Here is a 16259-nt window from a genome sequence, read left to right on the forward strand (position 1 = left end):
CCAATTCCTTGGAAGATGGCTCTTAGCAGTTTTGGTACTGAACTTGAATATCATCATGGCCGGCCTCAGGCATGGACGGGCCCAGACACACTGGCGAGAGTGGGGTGTTAGCCTTGGTACAGTGTCTGGGTTGTGGTGATTCAGAACAAGCACAGGGCCCACTTCCTGTTAGAGCCTTCAGGGCATGCACTTAGGACAGCAAAGGGGGCTGCAATCCGGACCAGGCCAGCCTTGGCCGCCCTCAAGAGTCACTCTCCATGAGCCATGGCTGCTGCCTCTGGACCTGTGAGTTCAGCCCGTGAGCAGTCCACCCTGTCTCCGGGGCATAGAGTCACCAAAGGGACAGAGATGACCACAGACAGCAAGTCAGATTCCAGAGCAGTTCCAGCCAGACAGGCTGTCCTGGGGCTGTGGAACAAGGACAGGGTGTCACATTCCTTCGTTCTCTCCACCCTCTTCACGAGAGGTGTCCCTCACATGAACTGAGCTCGGCGGAGACCAGAGCCACTCCAGGGCCAGGCATCCGAGCTGCTTCTGAAGCTAAATGACTCCATCCTCATTCCTGGCTGCTGAGTGAGGCGGAGAGGCCAGGGCAGGTGATGCTGTGGGCACCTGGTCTTCTCTCAGAAGGTACATGCAGGACCCTCCGCGCAGACCTCTCATGTCCCTTCCCTCCTCTAAGAAGGTTTGGGTCAGGGATGGCAAATAATAAAATTCACAAGGCTGGGGATTGATAAAAAAGGGAGGCCAACTGTGTCTGAGGGGCCCAGACAAAGACCTGAGGGGTTCCCTAGACAGAGGAGAGCATCACCCCCTACCCACTCCGTGCTCACACGGACTAAGCAAAGGATGTTTGGTGGACGGTCCTGGATAGTGACTGCTAGCGTGGCTCAGGGAACCTGCTCTCTGCCACCCAAGGAACAGAGGAAATGGAACACCAAGGTACAACCAGGAAGGACTGGGAGGGCAATTCTGCCTTCGGTGGCAGGAGAGGGGCTGGGGCTTCTGGTCATTCACAGCTGGGCAAGGACCACAGCATAAATAAAGGAAGTGAGAAAGGTCTGATACACCGGCGCTGACAGAGACTTCCTGGATACAACCGTACAAACATGGATGCCAACGATAGCAGATCATTTGGACTCCATCAATGTTAAATCATTACACACAGGAGGACAATATTAAGAAAGAGAAAACTGCACACGGGATGTTATGTGAGAAAACACTTGCAAGTCGTCTATCTGATAGAGGAATCAAATCTAAAACATATAAGCGTTTCCCAACACTCCTCAATACAGCTCAATAGAAAATGGGCCAAGAATGGGAACAGACATTTTCCTGTTGGGCACGCCACAGAAATGTATGACCTTCTTAAGTATTCAGGGGAAACTGTGAGACAGACGTCACACCTGTTAGGGTGGCTACAGTTGAGAAAAGAAGCTGGTGACGGTGTGGATTAACTGGAGGCCTTGCTGCTGGAATGTGAAGCTTGAAACCAGGATGGCATTTCCTCAAAAATCAAACGTGTGCCACGTGACTGGGCAATTCCACGTCTGGGTGTGTCCCCAGAACAGAAAGCAGCGATGGAGAGATTTGGCTGCCATATTCATGTCTGCTGACGGGGGAATAGATAAGCAGTATTTGGCCTTTCCATGCAGTGGATGGTTGTGCTGTATTTAGCAGGAGGGACGTTCCAACACATGTCGTGGCAGGGACGGACCTGGAGGACATCAGGTTGAGTGAAGTAGGCCAGCCACAACAAGACAGGGCCGTGCAATTCCGTCTACACGAAGCTCCTAGAGAAGTTCAGATCTCCAGACAGAAGCGCCCTTTCTCCCCATTCGGTGCTGAGGCTGGGGAGGAGCGGGGAGCTAGTGTCTCGTGGCCACACGGTTTCTGTTTGAGAAGAGAGTCTGGCAGGGCATGGTGGGACATATGGAACTCTCAGGAGACAGAGACAGGTGGAGATCTGTGAGTCCAAGGCTAGCCTAGTCTACATAGTGAGTTCAGGGTTAGCCAGGGATAGTGCGGCTGTGTCTCAAGAAAGAGAGAGAGAGAGAGAGAAAGAGAGAGGTGAGAGTTCTGAAGTAGACAGTAGTAGTGACAGCTGCATAATGTGAACATTTTAATGCACCGAGTTGCATATTTTAATATGGTAAAAAATAATAAATGCTATGAGTATTTATTCAATAAAACCCCATATTCAACCCCTAAACCAAAACCCCCAAATCTTTCTTGTAAACATGGACACAAGGACAGAACTAGCAGAGACTGCACTAGCAGACTCTGAACCCGAACTGGCTAGCTTCTAGTCTGTCCTGGGCTGACCAAATGGTCCTGGGACAGGCAGGACGCCTTGTGTGCCCTGTGTGTTGGGGTGAAACACGGTCAGGCACTTCCTCAGCCTGACAGATTGTCCCCAACACACCCTTGTACACCCAGTCTGGTGACCCTTCCCCTTCGCTAGGATATCACTCATCTCTTGTGTCCCCTCCTTCCCTGAACTGATAGCCCAGCCCCCACACCTCTGTTTGCTCAGCACCAGGGCTATTGGAACCCCATGTGGCTGAGCAGTAGGCCAGGGCTCACAGTGTTTCCATCAGGCAGTAGTGGTGGTGGTGGGGGACTGGGGGGGAATAGTAAGGCCAGCCTGCAGGTGGACGACAGGTGGTATCCCAGTCTGGGACAGCGAAGTGTGTGCTCGGGAGACCCAGTAAATCACCAGACACCCAGGAGCTTCACACATTTTATAAAATACATTTTATATTTTATATTATTATATGTATATTAATATATAATATATTATATTATTATGTAATACATAATAATGTATAATATTGTATTGTATTATTTATATCATTATTATTATTATTATTATTATTATTATTATTATATATTATATGTTTTCTATACCCAGCGTCAGAGGTGCCTCTGGCCCAGATCATCCTTCTGATAGAGGCCTGAGGCCTGAGGCTGAGTAACAGGGGCCTGGCGGAAAAGGTGGAGCCTGAGAAGGGAGACTGTGTTGCCATCCCTGAATTGCAAGGAAGAACGCAATGAAGGATGAAAGGGAAGATGGTCTCCTTGTGTGGCCTTGCCCCTCCTGCTCTAGGGTGCTGGGCAGGCCGCAGGATTACATGGGACCTAGCCTCTCTTTCTTGCAAAACCTTCCCACGCTCTTACACTGCCTCTCCTCAGACCAAGTGAGGGACCAGGGGAAGGCGAGAAAGCAGAGACTTTCTATGGCTTGAACCCTCTGTGGGCATGCTCTGAGGGTCTGGCTGTGTGTGAGAAAAGGAAGCAGCTGGGAAGGTGTAACTCCAGCTCCTGCCTGAAGCTTGTCGGTGACGGTGACGGTGACGCTGAGGTCCCCGGGAGCTATCATGCTGCCCTCCCTGCAGCTCAGCTCCAGGCTGTCAGTTAGACTGACACTAGCCTTGAAGACATCCAGTAGACTGACCTTCCCCACAGTTCCTTCCTTGGCGCCTAGGACAGGGGTTCTCAACCTGTGGGCCGTGACCCCCTAACCTTTAGCAGGTCAAATGACCCTTCCACAGGGGTCGCATCTCAGATATTTATTTTTATGATTCATAACAACAGCAAAGTCACAGTTATGAAGTAGTACCAAAAATAATTTTACAGTTGGAGGTGAGTCGTATTAAAGGGTCACGGCCTTGGGAAGGTTGAGAACCACTGCCGTTGGATTAACTGGACGCCAGTCCTCTCTTGAGATCCAGCTTGGGGAAAGGCACGGCTGATCCTGCTTTGCCTGCTCTTGGCTAGGTGACCACCCGACAGTAGCTCTGGTGTGGATAGGGTTTTCCAGTCCTGCCTCCCTGCTGGCACTCACCCTGCTGGCTCTGTCATCCTCTCCAGGTTATCATTGCTTTCTCAGCCACCCCCAGCCCCTTGTCCCCAGCTTCGGTGCCTCCTGAAGAGCGTTTGCCTCCGATACTTGCTTATCCCGCATACGACAAGCCTGGAGTTCTCACAAGCACCCTGAGGTGGGTCGAGGGCTGGTGGCATGAGCAGACAATGACTTCCGCCACTGTGAACATTGGGTCATCTCTCTCTTGTTTTGACCCTTCTCAGTGGCCACACACACACACTCCACTTCTGAGGAGCTCATGCGGTGGGGGTGGGGCAGACTGAGAAAATAAAACACAGGTCTCACTGTCCCGTATACACAGGCGATGCTTCTGACCTTTCCTGCAAGTTCGATGTGAGTCTCAGAGAAATCCTGGCTTCCTGGGTGCTGGGTGCAGTATCAGTTGCCTACACCGGGGTTGGACTATGATGCTGTGTCGCAGGCAATGGGCACAAGCCATGAGAGAGGACTAGGGTCTGTGGAGAGCCCTGCTGTCCCATCCATCCGGGATCCTGAACCACCCGTCTCGTCATGACCACCTGCTTCTCCAGGAGAGGGGGGCTTGCTTGTGTCAGGGCCTCTGGGTAGCCAAGAATCTCCTGGGCACTGTTAGAGTGCGGAAGCGGCTGGGAGCACATAGCACATGAGCTCCAGTTCTTGGTCCAGAACTTTGAGTCTGTAAAGGACAGCGTGACTCTCCACAGGCCACACGGCGAGGGCCTGAGCACATCTGCCCTGGAACCTCACTTTCTGGGTCCATGTTGAGCTTTAACGGGCAACAGACACTCTGGGCGGAGGGATCCTGTCAGACCACAGAGTTCCAGAAAGAAATGCCACTGCTTACAAAATAGGAGGGGGCCCCTCCCAGAGTGCACCATGAACGCCAGTGGACCTCAGTTGGCCTTTCTTCGGGCACCAGCTGGTGCCCATCTTCATGTGTGCTTACTTTTGGCCATTGTTGCACAATGGAGTTTGGCACAAAATTGCCTAGTAGAGAGTTGAAGTGGTGGCCTTGGAAGTTGACGTGTCTGCGTCCTAGCATGGTGGCATGTGATGCCAGGTCACAGGAGGGACAAGGTGACCAGATGAGGAGGAGCCAAGGCAGCACCTTGCTCAGGGGTGCCTGGGTGACTGTAGGAGACTTCTGTGAGAAGGCCAGGCTTTTCCAGATCCTTGTGGCCGGCTGGCGACTGGCCGCTTGCTGTGCCAGAGCCTGTCCGTGGCTCTCCCAAGGAAGATGCGAGGATTGGAAACTTTATTTGGTGGCCCTGTATGCCACCTCAGATTTCCTTGTAAGAGACAGACAGAAGGCAGAGGAACATGGGGTAGGATCTCCAACAGACTGGGGCAGAGACAGCACGATGCACCCCCAGGCAGCTGTGGCCATTAGATGCAGAAAAAGCCCACCACGCTCCCTTAGAGCCTCCTGAGGGAGCTCAGGCACTGATACCTTGACCTAAGACTTCCAGCCTCTCTGCCCTGGAAACCCAGTGGTGCTATAGAGAGCTGGTAGCCCAGGGAACTCAAGGCCTCTGTGTACATCCGTGCAGGCTGTAGATAGCCACCGGGCCATGTGTGATATGTTGAGGCAGTGTGGAGCTGACACTGCATACTTGCTGAAATCTGTTTGAGGCACTCCATTCAGACTGAAATGTCCCCTCCTTGCTAATCTTTCCCAGAGCGCTTGGGAATTCCCGAGGTGTGGAACCAGTGTCCGTGTCCCTGGGCTACACAGAGGGGTGAATCAATACATTTGTGGTCTAGTCACCCAGACCTTGTGAAAACCGTGGGCTCCAAGAGCTACGCTGGCCACTCTGGCTTCACTATTCCCTCCATTTCCCCTATTTCACATATCAACAGTCTCAGAACTGCAGGGTGGCAGGCGTGGGTCTGCCCTGTGGGTACCAAAACCTGCCACCAGCTCCATCTTCCTCTCTCCACTTCATCCCCGTGATGTCCTTATGTGTCCAAGCCCAGGTTCAGCTCTTCACTGTTCACAGTTATTCTGAATGTGGACCCCAAGCCCAGATGTGGGATACACGGAGGAGAAGGAAGAGGAGGAGGGGGAGGGGGAGGAAGAGGAGGAGGATGAAGAGGAGGAGGAGAAGGAGGAAGAGGAGGAAGAAGAGGAGGAGGGGGGAGGAGGGGAGGAAGAAGAGGGGGAGGAGGAGGAAGAAGAGGAGGAAGAGGAGAAGGAGGAGGGGAGGAGGAAGAGCAGGAGGAGGAGGAGGAAGAGGAGAAGGAGGAGGGGAGGAGGAAGAGCAGGAGGAGGAGGAGGAAGAGGAGAAGGAGGAGGGGAGGAGGAGGAGGAAGAGGAGGAGGAGGAAGCAGAGAAAGAGGAGGGGAGGAGGAGGAGAAGGAGGAAGAAGAAGAAGAGGAGGGGGAGGAGGAGGAAGATGAAGAAGAAGAGGAGGAGGAAGAAGAGGAGGGGGAGGAGGAGGAGGGGGAGGAGGAGGACACTGTCCCAGCCATGGGGGGCACACTATGGCTGCTCACCAGAGGGGCCATGTAAGGAAGAATGGCCTGCTGGACATGGCAGGTCACAGAGGGGAAGGGCAGCATAGAGGGTGAGAAGCTTAGGCAGCACCTTGCTCAGGGGCAGCTTGGTCTCCTAGGTGACTTGAAGAGCCTTCTGTGGGGCTGCGTAGAAAAGCTGGAAAGGCCCAGGTTCTGAGCAAGGAAGGAACTTCCTGGCCTGGCTGCTGAGCCTGCTTCAGGGCTGGATTATACAGGCCTGTGGGACCCACCTCCCACGGGCACAGCTGTGGGACACCGTGGGCAGGGCATAGCAAGGCAGTGTGATGGGTAGAGGAAGCCAGGCCTCTGGAACCTGCACAGCCTTGGGCAGCCATGTTCTGGGCAGCCCCATAGACAGAGTTGGACCAGGCTTCAGGAAAGGAAGCCTGTTTCTACCCTGGGAGGATAGCAGAGGCCTGCTCTCGAGGGTGGGGGGCGTGGGGGGTGCCCCTCAGAGGCTCTGAGCAGCCCCACTAAGCAGGGTGGTTTTCCTTCCCTGCCACCTGGTAACTCTGACTTAATGCTGTTCCCTGGGGTTCGAGACCATTTGTGGTGCGGCTGCAGAGAAGACATTTCTAATGGCGCTAGTTGGGCTGTCAACCTGTAGGCTGTTTGCAGACTAGAAACTGAACTGCCTCTCACTGGGCCTCCTCTAGGGGCCAAGGGTCGATAGGGGCGGCTCCCTTCTGCCAGTCTGGACTTGCACAACTCTGAGCAGGGAGGAGGCACTGGGCAGGGCACCGGCAGGTGTGGAGGGGTTTGTATGGTGAGACTTTCCAGCCATGAGGCAGAACCAGAGACTGCTTCTCCTAGAAGGCCCCAGCAACTGGCCAGGTAGGTGCTAGGTCTTCTCAGAGGGAGGCTGGAAGGGTGGACCGGGCAGCCTGAGGGCTGAGCTGGCCAATTATATGGATGGCAGGTGGAGGAGGGTTGATTTGCATTGGTATCTGAAGAATGTAAAGAAGACACAGCCCAGGTTTGGCCTGAGGGTTGTTCTTCTCTAAGCTTCCAGAGCGAGACCTGGGACCCCCACAGGGTCTGGCATCCATTACCTTCTGAGCCTTGGGAAGGGGGAGGGGCAGGGAAGACCCTTTTCACAAAGACACTGTGACTAGCTTTTGGGTTGGGGTGGAGCGTGGAGATTAGGTGCACACACCCCCTCCTTCAGGTCTGGCCATTGTGTTTGGGGCCCAAGATTCAGGAAGGAGTAGAGCCACAGGAGAGTGGTAAGCAACTGGGCCTCCGCCTCCTCGGTCAGCCCCCCTGTGATACTCTTAATTGTTAGGTACTGACTCACCCCACTTCAAAGGCCTTGGTCTTGGTTCAGCTATTTAACCTGCTGCGAGAGGCCTGTCCCTCTGGAACTCTGCCCGTGGAGTGCTGAGCCCTACCTGCAGACCTGCTCCTCACCTGGGCAGGTACCTCTTCCTGCAAGCCAGTCTACCCAAGCTCAAGAGCAGTCCCCAAGGGCCACCAGGGCCCCTCCGCTGCCCTGTTGCTTGGCCTAGGGATGCCTGGCTCGGAGATGCCCGCTCCCTATGTCTTTGCTCCAGACATGGCAGAGCAGGTGCCCCTGTGGCATCACTACCTGTTGGCCATCCAGTCGCGGGAGTCGCCCCGTGTCCAGGACTACCAGAGAGCAGAGAACATCCTGCTTACTGTGCTAGAACGTGCCCACGCCTTGGACTCCCGCTTCGTTGTTGACTATTCTCGAGACCTGGAGGCCTTCCAGTTTGCGCTGCGTTCCTCCGAGGACCCGCTGGATGTGGAGGTGCCCCTGGGGCTGGACTCGGAGGCGCTCCTGATCGAGGAGTTGGAAGCCGCTGAGCCAGGGGATGGCCCTGCAGTCTGTCGCCTGGGTGTCCTCAAGGAGGCATCTGGCCTGGAGCCATGGATGGCTGAGGACATCTTCAGTGTCTCCTCAGAGGGCAGAGACAAGTGCTGTGGCCACATTGTACCCAGTAAAGTCTTGTGTGTCCTCAGAGATCTTCTGGTGGCTGCCACTGTACACTGCAAGCACCACAGACTCATTCCACCAGGTAACAGTGTGGGGAGCGGGGAGGTACTCTGCACAAGTGGGCAATTGTGTCAGGACACATGTGTGACCACTGTGTGTGAGGGCTGAAGGTATGGACTGGCTCATGTGGACTGCATGCAGGTCCCTGGGCATGTGTCTTCCCTCGGAATGAATGAAGTGTGAGTTGTCATTGTGTGTTGGGGGGTGGGGTCTCCAAACTAAGGTCTGGCCTGTGTGTCCCTAGCATCCGTGAGAAAGCACATTGTGAGTCTCGTGTGACTCATTTCTGCATGGTGGTTTGGGGAAGGCGTTTATATGAGTGTCACTTTATAAATGTATTAAAGTTTAAGGCAAGCCAGCTGTTTTGTTGGCCAGCTTGTTTGATGAGGTCTCAGGCAGGGTTCCAGGAAGTCAGCCTGTTACCTGTTATACCCTGTTGTCATGCCTACAGCTGTCCTTTCTTTAGCCTTAGTCACAATCCGCCAGGTTGTGTGTGAATTTTGGCCATGTGTCTGTGTCAAGATGCAAACGCATGTTAGTGTGTCTACATGTGAGTGTGTGGGGATGTGAATGGACAAGAGTATGCATGTGAGTACACACATGTGAGTGCATGCTTCTATATATATATAGGGGTGTGTGTGTGTGTGTGTGTGTGTGTGCGCGCGCGCGCCTGTTTCAATTTATGGCTGAGTCACTAACTTGGTACACTAAGTCCCAATGGCTCTAGGCTGGGTATTTTCAAATGATCCAGGAACCCAGCTTCAGCCTTTTGCTGGACATCTTGATCATGTTATCTGGGGTGTCAGACCCCCCAGGGGGGTGGGGTCCCAGCATGGTCAGAAGTAGCCAGTTTCTTTACACAAAGATGGCTGGAAGAGTAGGTTCAGCCTGCAACAAGCAAGGACGTTGGGACCTTAAGCAATGATGCTCTCCTCTCGGGTTCAGCATCAGGACCATCAGGCTCCTAGGGCCTGAAGGCCAAAATAGAATGTCCTGCTTTGGGGGGAGGAGACAGACACATGATGGTGGCAGACGCTACTTTCTCATGTGTTTATCTTCCCTTGTCACCTTCCTCATATTTGTACTGTGTCATCAGTGAGTGGGGTAGCTGCCTCTTCCAGAGGGTAGTAAGATGCCTGGGATTCCTACTGTGTGGAGTCCTGGTCTGGCTACATGTCCTGGGCCTGGGAGCCTGTGATAGTGGACTGCTACCCCATGCTTCCCAGGGCTCTGGAAAAGGGTGCATAGCCAAACCCACCACTGGGCACCTACGTGGCAGTCTGGGCTGAAGCATCCAGAAGACCCTTGGACTCTTAGACTTCTAACACCAGGAGGGCAGCTTCTAGTGGAAGTCCTTCTGAGACCTGCTGGGCCATGTGTCCTAGAGCGGAAGACTGACCTTCGGGTGGCCAGAGACTGTCATTAAATGTCTACTGTCTTGCAGCTACTTGGGCGTCTTACCTGGTCATTTCTTGATTCCTCTAACCCAGCATGTAGCTTGGCATAACCACCTCTGTCTTCTTGCTTGACCTAACAGCCATTGCCACTGGCCCTGCCTCCTGTCAGTCCCCTACTTTGCTGGAGGCACACACCCACCTTTTACAGCAACTAGGAGACTTCTAAATGATGGGCTGTCAAGGACCACTCAAATCTCCAGCTCCTACCCCATTTGCACGGCCAGGTCGCTTCCTGGCTGAGAAAGGAGACTCCACAACCCAGACCCGTTCCTGTTGCTGTGGCTGAACTGGACCCATGGGAAATTCCAGGCATCGCTTCCAAACACATCCCTTAAAAGGGAAGCTATTGCTGGTGACAGGGTTCAGCTATCCACTCCCTGGAACCGGTGAGACCAGCCAGGGCTGGCTTAGAGGTGGCCTGGTGAGAACAGGTGTGGTTGGCTGTCTTCCAGGCTGCCATTTCACACACACACACACACACAAATGTGTGACTAGAGGAACACACAGGCATTTAAATGCTGATCTGGGAGGGCCCCTCCCCCCTCATAGGGAAACTGAGGCTCATTGGGATGGAGAATCCCAGAGGTTCCTTATGAGCTACCCTGCAGATGGTAGGTGCTGGCGGGATACAGGAGGCTAGGCTGTTTCCTGCAGACTGTCTTGCAATGGAGACCCTGCTACAAGGCTTGTGTTAGGGGCTTTGTTTTGAGCACGCCCAGCTCCGCAAGGGTTGGCTCTTCTGGCCTATGATGCAGGCTCCTCAGTGGACATAGGGAAATAGAGTACCAGGAGAGGATGGTTCCACCCTGAGCCTGTGAGGAGGTGTGGGTGTCTCTGTTACCCCCGTCACCATCTCTGCTACTGGTTCGTTTCAAAAGGAAGAGCCTCCAGCCTGGCACTCTTGACGTTCCCTCATTGGCAGCCTGGAAATGGGGCCATCCAAGCCAGTATCTCCTCCCAGGACACCAGGGCCTTTCCCAACACGACAGTTCTCTCCCGTGAACTCCCAAGAATGTCTTAGGCTTTGTTGCCCAATCCCCTGCATGGCATAAGGACCAGCATGCACTCACGCCTGCTCAGGGAGGCGCTAGACCTGAGCTACTGGGGAGGCTCTTCGTGTAGGGGGTGAGGTGGGTACGAGTTGTGATCAGGAGAGATCCAGTCTGGGATCACATCTCCCAGTTTTGTTGCTTCTCAGGTGAGCTGGGTTCTTAGGTCTCGGCCCTTCCTGGACGCGACTGGCTGGAGGCGGGATATGAGTCTGCAGACACTGTAGGCGGCGCAGTGGCTGAAGCCTGTCCTTTCGAACAATCAGTGTCTAGGGTGTTCAAAGTTCCCAGAATGCATTGCTGTGCCCAACAGCACCCCGCTGGCTTTCATTAAAGACAGAAAAGGTTCAGAGAGAAGCAATCAGATGCCTTTATGACAGTTCTCCAGCAAAGAGCTGTAGGCTCTGAGCTGCCCAGAGTGGTAGAGGGTCCGGGAGAGCTTGAGGGAACTCCACCCTCCTAGCTCTGCAAACACTGTCTCTAAGCATGCTGGGATGGGTCAGCACCATCTGGGCCCAGAGCTTTTCCTTGGGCTCAGGGCTCTCTCCTGGCTCCATCCAGATGGGTGGAGCTGTGTTTTTTTGTTTTTTGTTTTTTTTTGGTTGTTGTTGTTGGAACCTGACCACAAACAAGGAGCAGATCCCACAGGTCTAGGAGGTGTGGGAAGCAGGCTTGGGAAACTAGACCGAGGGAGGGGCCTAGCAGAGAGAAGGCTTGTGAGGAAAGCTGTTGTTGTTGTGAAGGATGCTGTGACCCAGCTCAGCTGGTGGGTTGTGTCACACCTCAGTCTGGATGGGTAGATAGAGGGGAAAGGGAAATTAAGACAGCAGGTAGGGTGTCCTGAACCAAGGCGGGGTTAGGCCCAGAAGAGGGGAGCTGGATTAATGAGGGGTTGTTGCAGGTTCACTGAATGCTGCTAGCCTGAAGGAAGGGCAGATGCGCCTGTCCCTGCTGGTGTCCAGCGGCTGGAGGAAGATCCGCTTCAACATTGTGCCTGTGGTGAGGAAGAAACACAGGGTGCCTGCCTTGGAGGGGGCCCAGTTGAAGCTTGGATTTCCCGAGGGCGTCTTGAGAAGAATTGCCAGCCACGGGGTGGACCTGGTACCAGCTAATGCCCAGCACTGGAGGTAGATGCCACTCTGGGCCTTCGGGCCATGAGAGAAAGGGTTTCTGAGCCTCGTGCGGGAGGACCTGAGGGGTTCATCCGCTTCTGTCTTGTGGACGTCTGTGTGACACTGAGGTTACTAGAATCTCTGGAGGAGTTCTAATGCTCAACAACTCATAGAGAGCTGAAGGAAAGGCACAGCTGGGTCTTCTTCTGCACAGGAGGTGGCCAGGAGCACAGAGACGTGACGAAATAGCTAGTGTGTTAGGTGGTGTGCGAGGTGTGTTTCACTATCAGCCAGGTAAACACCAGCAGAGAGGTTGTCTAAGATCCCCACAACTTGAGGATGCTCACACCAATGAAAGAAGCTCTGGGGCTTGCCAATACCCTTAGGGTGGTCTTGCCAACTTATGGAGCCCCTCTCAGAATGTTCCCCCAGCTGAGATGTTTCTGTGGGTTCCCGGAAGCCTGTGGGTTCAGTGAGGGCTACTTGTTGCTAAAACAGTGTCTGTGTCAGGGGGCAGAAGCTGAGTCTGAGACTGCACCAGGGCTCAGGGCCTGAGGCCTGTCCAGTCTGGCACTCTTAACTGGCACCCACTTACAGGGTCACAGTGACTTACAAGACACATGTGACTTACAAGACACATGCCCAAGGCGCTGCCATCTTAGAAGCAATTATCCCTCCTAAGTGGTGTGTATGAAGCTGGTTGCCATTCTAAGACTTTAGCAGAGCTCTGTGGGCCCCCTACCCTTCATCCTAGCTGGCCCATTGAAGCAGAACAGAGCCTGTGGCAAATGTGCTGTGTAACCGTGGGCCCACTGAGGCAGGAGAAAGGTAGGGCAGAGTAGAGCCATCTTACGTAAAGAAGAGAGCATGGCTTTCGTGTTGCCTCACCTCAGCCGACCCTTTAGGACCGAGACCTAGGGAGTGGAGATGCTACTCTGTGATGGTCCATCGAGCACTGAAGTGAGAGCCTGTGGTGTGTTCGAATCCTACACACGCTATCCACCCACTGGCTCCCAAGGGGGCAAGCTTTGGTTTCCCTAATGAACCTTAGAATGGAGCCCACACCCGCTGCCAGGCCGGGGGCCCCACTGATCTCCCCCCTGTGTGAACAAAGGCTGGGCTGACTCAGGTCTTCCTTAATCTCTGCAGTCAGAAACCTGGATGCTCAAGCTAACAAACTGAAGCAACTGCTGAGAGACAGGGCTTGAGGCCGCAGAATGGCCACAGGAAGGGCGTGACCCTCATACAGGGCTCCAGAGGCTTCTCTAGGGTTGGGGAGCAGCTGCCACCAGGCCTTTTCTTTCTGGTGGTCCACAGGGTGCTGGGCACCACGAATCCCAGTCCTGATAGGCGGGTCTGGCTTTCAGGATCTCCACTGGCTACCTGCTCAGTCGCCTGCTGGATGCACTAGGCTCCCTCCCCGGCCACCGCCTGGACAGCCTCTCCATCCTCGACCGCGTAAACCTAGAGAGCTGGCGAGGGGGCAGCCAGAACCGTGGCCTAACTTTTGACCACCTGAAGGTAGGCATGGGAGCTCACCACCTTGCTCTGTTGTTCACATTTGAGACAACAGTAAACACCCCCCCCCCAGTGTGTTCCTCACGCCAGCTCTCATGATCAGCAGTCACAGGTATTGGGAGGATTCCAGGTTCACGGGGGACTAGCTCATGAGGGAGGTCTCATAGTCACGGCTGTAGCGAAGCGCTGAGGCATATCAGGCTGCCTTGGCCTGTTCCTAGGCAGGTTATAAATCCTGAAACATGATTGAGTTGGGCCATGCAAAGCTGGAACTCTCCCCTGCATGAGTCCTTCCTAGATCTGTGAACAGTACTGGCCAGATTCCGCTATGGACTGGAGCCAGCTGGGTGCTCCTAAGAGCACTGTCTCCCTTTCTATGCTCTCTGGGGTAGAATAATCAGTCCCATCTTTAGCCTGCTATGGCTTGTTCCTGTGTTGAGAAGAACAAGAGAGGTGCAGGGGTATGGTTCCGATTATCCAGAGTCCCCAGGACGGTGAGGGGAAAGCGGATAGAGATGTGAAGCCCTGGGATCCTCGTGGAGCACGTGTTCACGATTGACAGGACCCTCTGCTTGGTCCAGACCCTTGACTTATCATCAGACACTGGCTCTAGGGAGACTCCCCTGTGTGGACATAGGCCATTCGCTGCTTCCTCAGACCTCTGCCCGCCCGAGGTGGGGATCCAGTTTCCAGTGGTCACTGGTGTCTGATACACAGAGAATCCTGATGCCCAGATGAACTGAGAGGTGCTGGGGGAGGAAAAGGTCTGAGGGCACAGAAATGCAGTGTGCAGTTGGGTAATGGGGTGTGGGCAGGTATCTAGTAAGGAGTGTGGAGCAGGAGGAAGGAGGGATGTCTTCTGCCCTGCGGTGGGCCCTTTGGTCTGCAGAGAATGAACTCAGCCGGAGGGGTATGAAGAAACCTCTTACGAAGGAGGAATCCTCAGATAGCCCTGAGGGAGTTCTAAAGTTCACGGGGTGGGAAAAGAAGCTGGGGGAGGGAGGGGGAGAGAGAGAGAGAGAGAGAGAGAGAGAGAGAGAGAGAAGGTGATGGGAGCTTCAGTGGTTGGCAGATATAGGAGGGCACTCTGGATGTTAAGGTGGAAGCAAGGCGGTGCAGGGTGGGTGGACAGACAGGTGGGGGGCGGGAGCTGTCCAGCTGCCCATTGACAGGTCTGACCTGTGTCCTGCAGACTGTGCTGCTGTGGGCCTCGACACTGTTCCCAGCCCCGGAGGACTGGGCAGACCTGCAGGGCTCCGTGTACCGGCAGCTGGTGGTGCTACTCTGCTGCCTGGCAACCAGGAACCTGCCCCACTTCCTGTATCCAGAGCACAACTTGCTGCAGGACAGCGGCCTGGACCTTGGCACCATCTACCAACGGGTGGAGCACTTCGCCAGCCAGCCCGAAGAGTCCTTACGAATCCATGTCACCCACCTGGGCCACAGCCGTCCACCTCGCATCGACAATGGTGTCAAGGCGCTACTGCAGCTCCCGGCCAGTGACCCTACCTACTGGGCCACCGCCTACTTTGATTTTCTGCTAGATAAGGTGGGTCACAGGAGAGAGTGGAGAGAGCCCCGGTCCTATACCCTAACCACTCCCTCCCAGGTCAGAAGTCAAGGATGGCTGGGGCCTCTGGGTGACTAAGTGTCAGATAGGACACAAAGTGCTACCTCAAGAGAGACCCCCCCTCCCATGGGTGTTATACTGCTCTCTGGAATCCAAGGCAGAGTGCCCGAGATTGCCCTGTGTTCCACAGAATTACCCTAAACCACACAGGGCAAATACCCAGAATCCTCCTCCACCTTGAGGCTGTGACGTTCCATGAACCTCTAGGTTCCATGTCCTGTGTATTTCTGGACTTGGCATTCTGATGGCCATCACCTTTGGAACCTGTGTTCTCTGGCCTGATGTCTACCACACCCACAGTGCCCATCGCTCCCCTGCAAAAGCAGGAACCCACCTCCACCCCAGGCCCAAATACCACCTCCAAGGCACGTCTGACATTTTTTTTTTTTTTTTTGGTCATCTCTTCCTTCTACCATCAGTGACCTGGGGTGGACATTGTGGTACTGGGCATCTCCATTTTATTTTAGGAAGGCCTGCCTGCTGGAGAGCTGATAACTACCCATCACCCCATTTGGGGGCCAGATTGATGGGCCTATGTCAAGCTCTTAGCAGATCTGTGCAGGCAGGGTGGGTGGAGGCTGGGATGCACATCTGTGGGACCTCCTCGGGAGTCATGCCTGCACCAGGGATGCATTGTGTGAGGCAGGCCTGGTGGAGGGGGGATGCTGGAGTGGTCCACCTTCATCAATGCTGGCCCAGGTGGGTACCCACAGGTATGGTGGGTACAGGGAATGCTTGATTGAGACTGGTATAGCCTGGCTTCCTGTGACCCTCTGTCCCTGCTTACTCCAGTTCCAGGTCTTTAACATCCAGGATAAGGACAGAATCTCGGCCATGCAGAACATCTTCCAGAAGACCAAGACCATGGGGAGTGAGAACAGCTGAGCTGGGCTGGGAGACCCAGTCTCTACCAACCTGCAGAGCTCCCTGGAACTTTTGGAAAAGGACTGGGAATCAGGGATGTCTCTTTGAGTGACTTGTAGAGGGATTTAGTCCCTAAGGACTCCCATTCAAGGGATCACTGTGAGAGTCTAAGTACCCTGCACTGGTACTTAGCTGCCATGTTCCAGACTGAGCTTGAGGTGGCTGGGTAC

General features: G+C 54.4%; 1 protein-coding gene across 1 annotated transcript; it reads left to right on the forward strand.

Annotated features, from left to right (window-relative positions):
• The first annotated feature begins 7892 nt into the window (after positions 1 to 7892).
• Mab21l4 (mab-21 like 4) lies at positions 7893 to 16050 on the forward strand. The gene is made up of 5 exons (XM_052193708.1): positions 7893 to 8421; positions 11807 to 12032; positions 13385 to 13538; positions 14728 to 15084; positions 15958 to 16050. The coding sequence occupies exons 1-5, from the start codon at positions 7893 to 7895 to the stop codon at positions 16048 to 16050; spliced, it is 1359 nt and encodes a 452-aa protein (XP_052049668.1).
• The last annotated feature ends 209 nt before the right edge of the window (positions 16051 to 16259 follow it).

The sequence above is a fragment of the Apodemus sylvaticus genome, chromosome 9 (assembly GCF_947179515.1).
Source record: "Apodemus sylvaticus chromosome 9, mApoSyl1.1, whole genome shotgun sequence".
Classification (NCBI taxonomy): domain Eukaryota; kingdom Metazoa; phylum Chordata; class Mammalia; order Rodentia; family Muridae; genus Apodemus; species Apodemus sylvaticus.

Excerpts from the sequence above, each read along its gene's own strand:
- Mab21l4 (XM_052193708.1), top strand. The coding sequence starts at position 7,893 with ATGCCTGGCTCGGAGATGCCCGCTCCCTATGTCTTTGCTCCAGACATG. Across the intron at positions 12,033-13,384 it reads GCTAATGCCCAGCACTGGAG|GATCTCCACTGGCTACCTGC; the intron begins GTAGATGCCACT and ends TCTGGCTTTCAG. Across the intron at positions 13,539-14,727 it reads TAACTTTTGACCACCTGAAG|ACTGTGCTGCTGTGGGCCTC; the intron begins GTAGGCATGGGA and ends TGTGTCCTGCAG.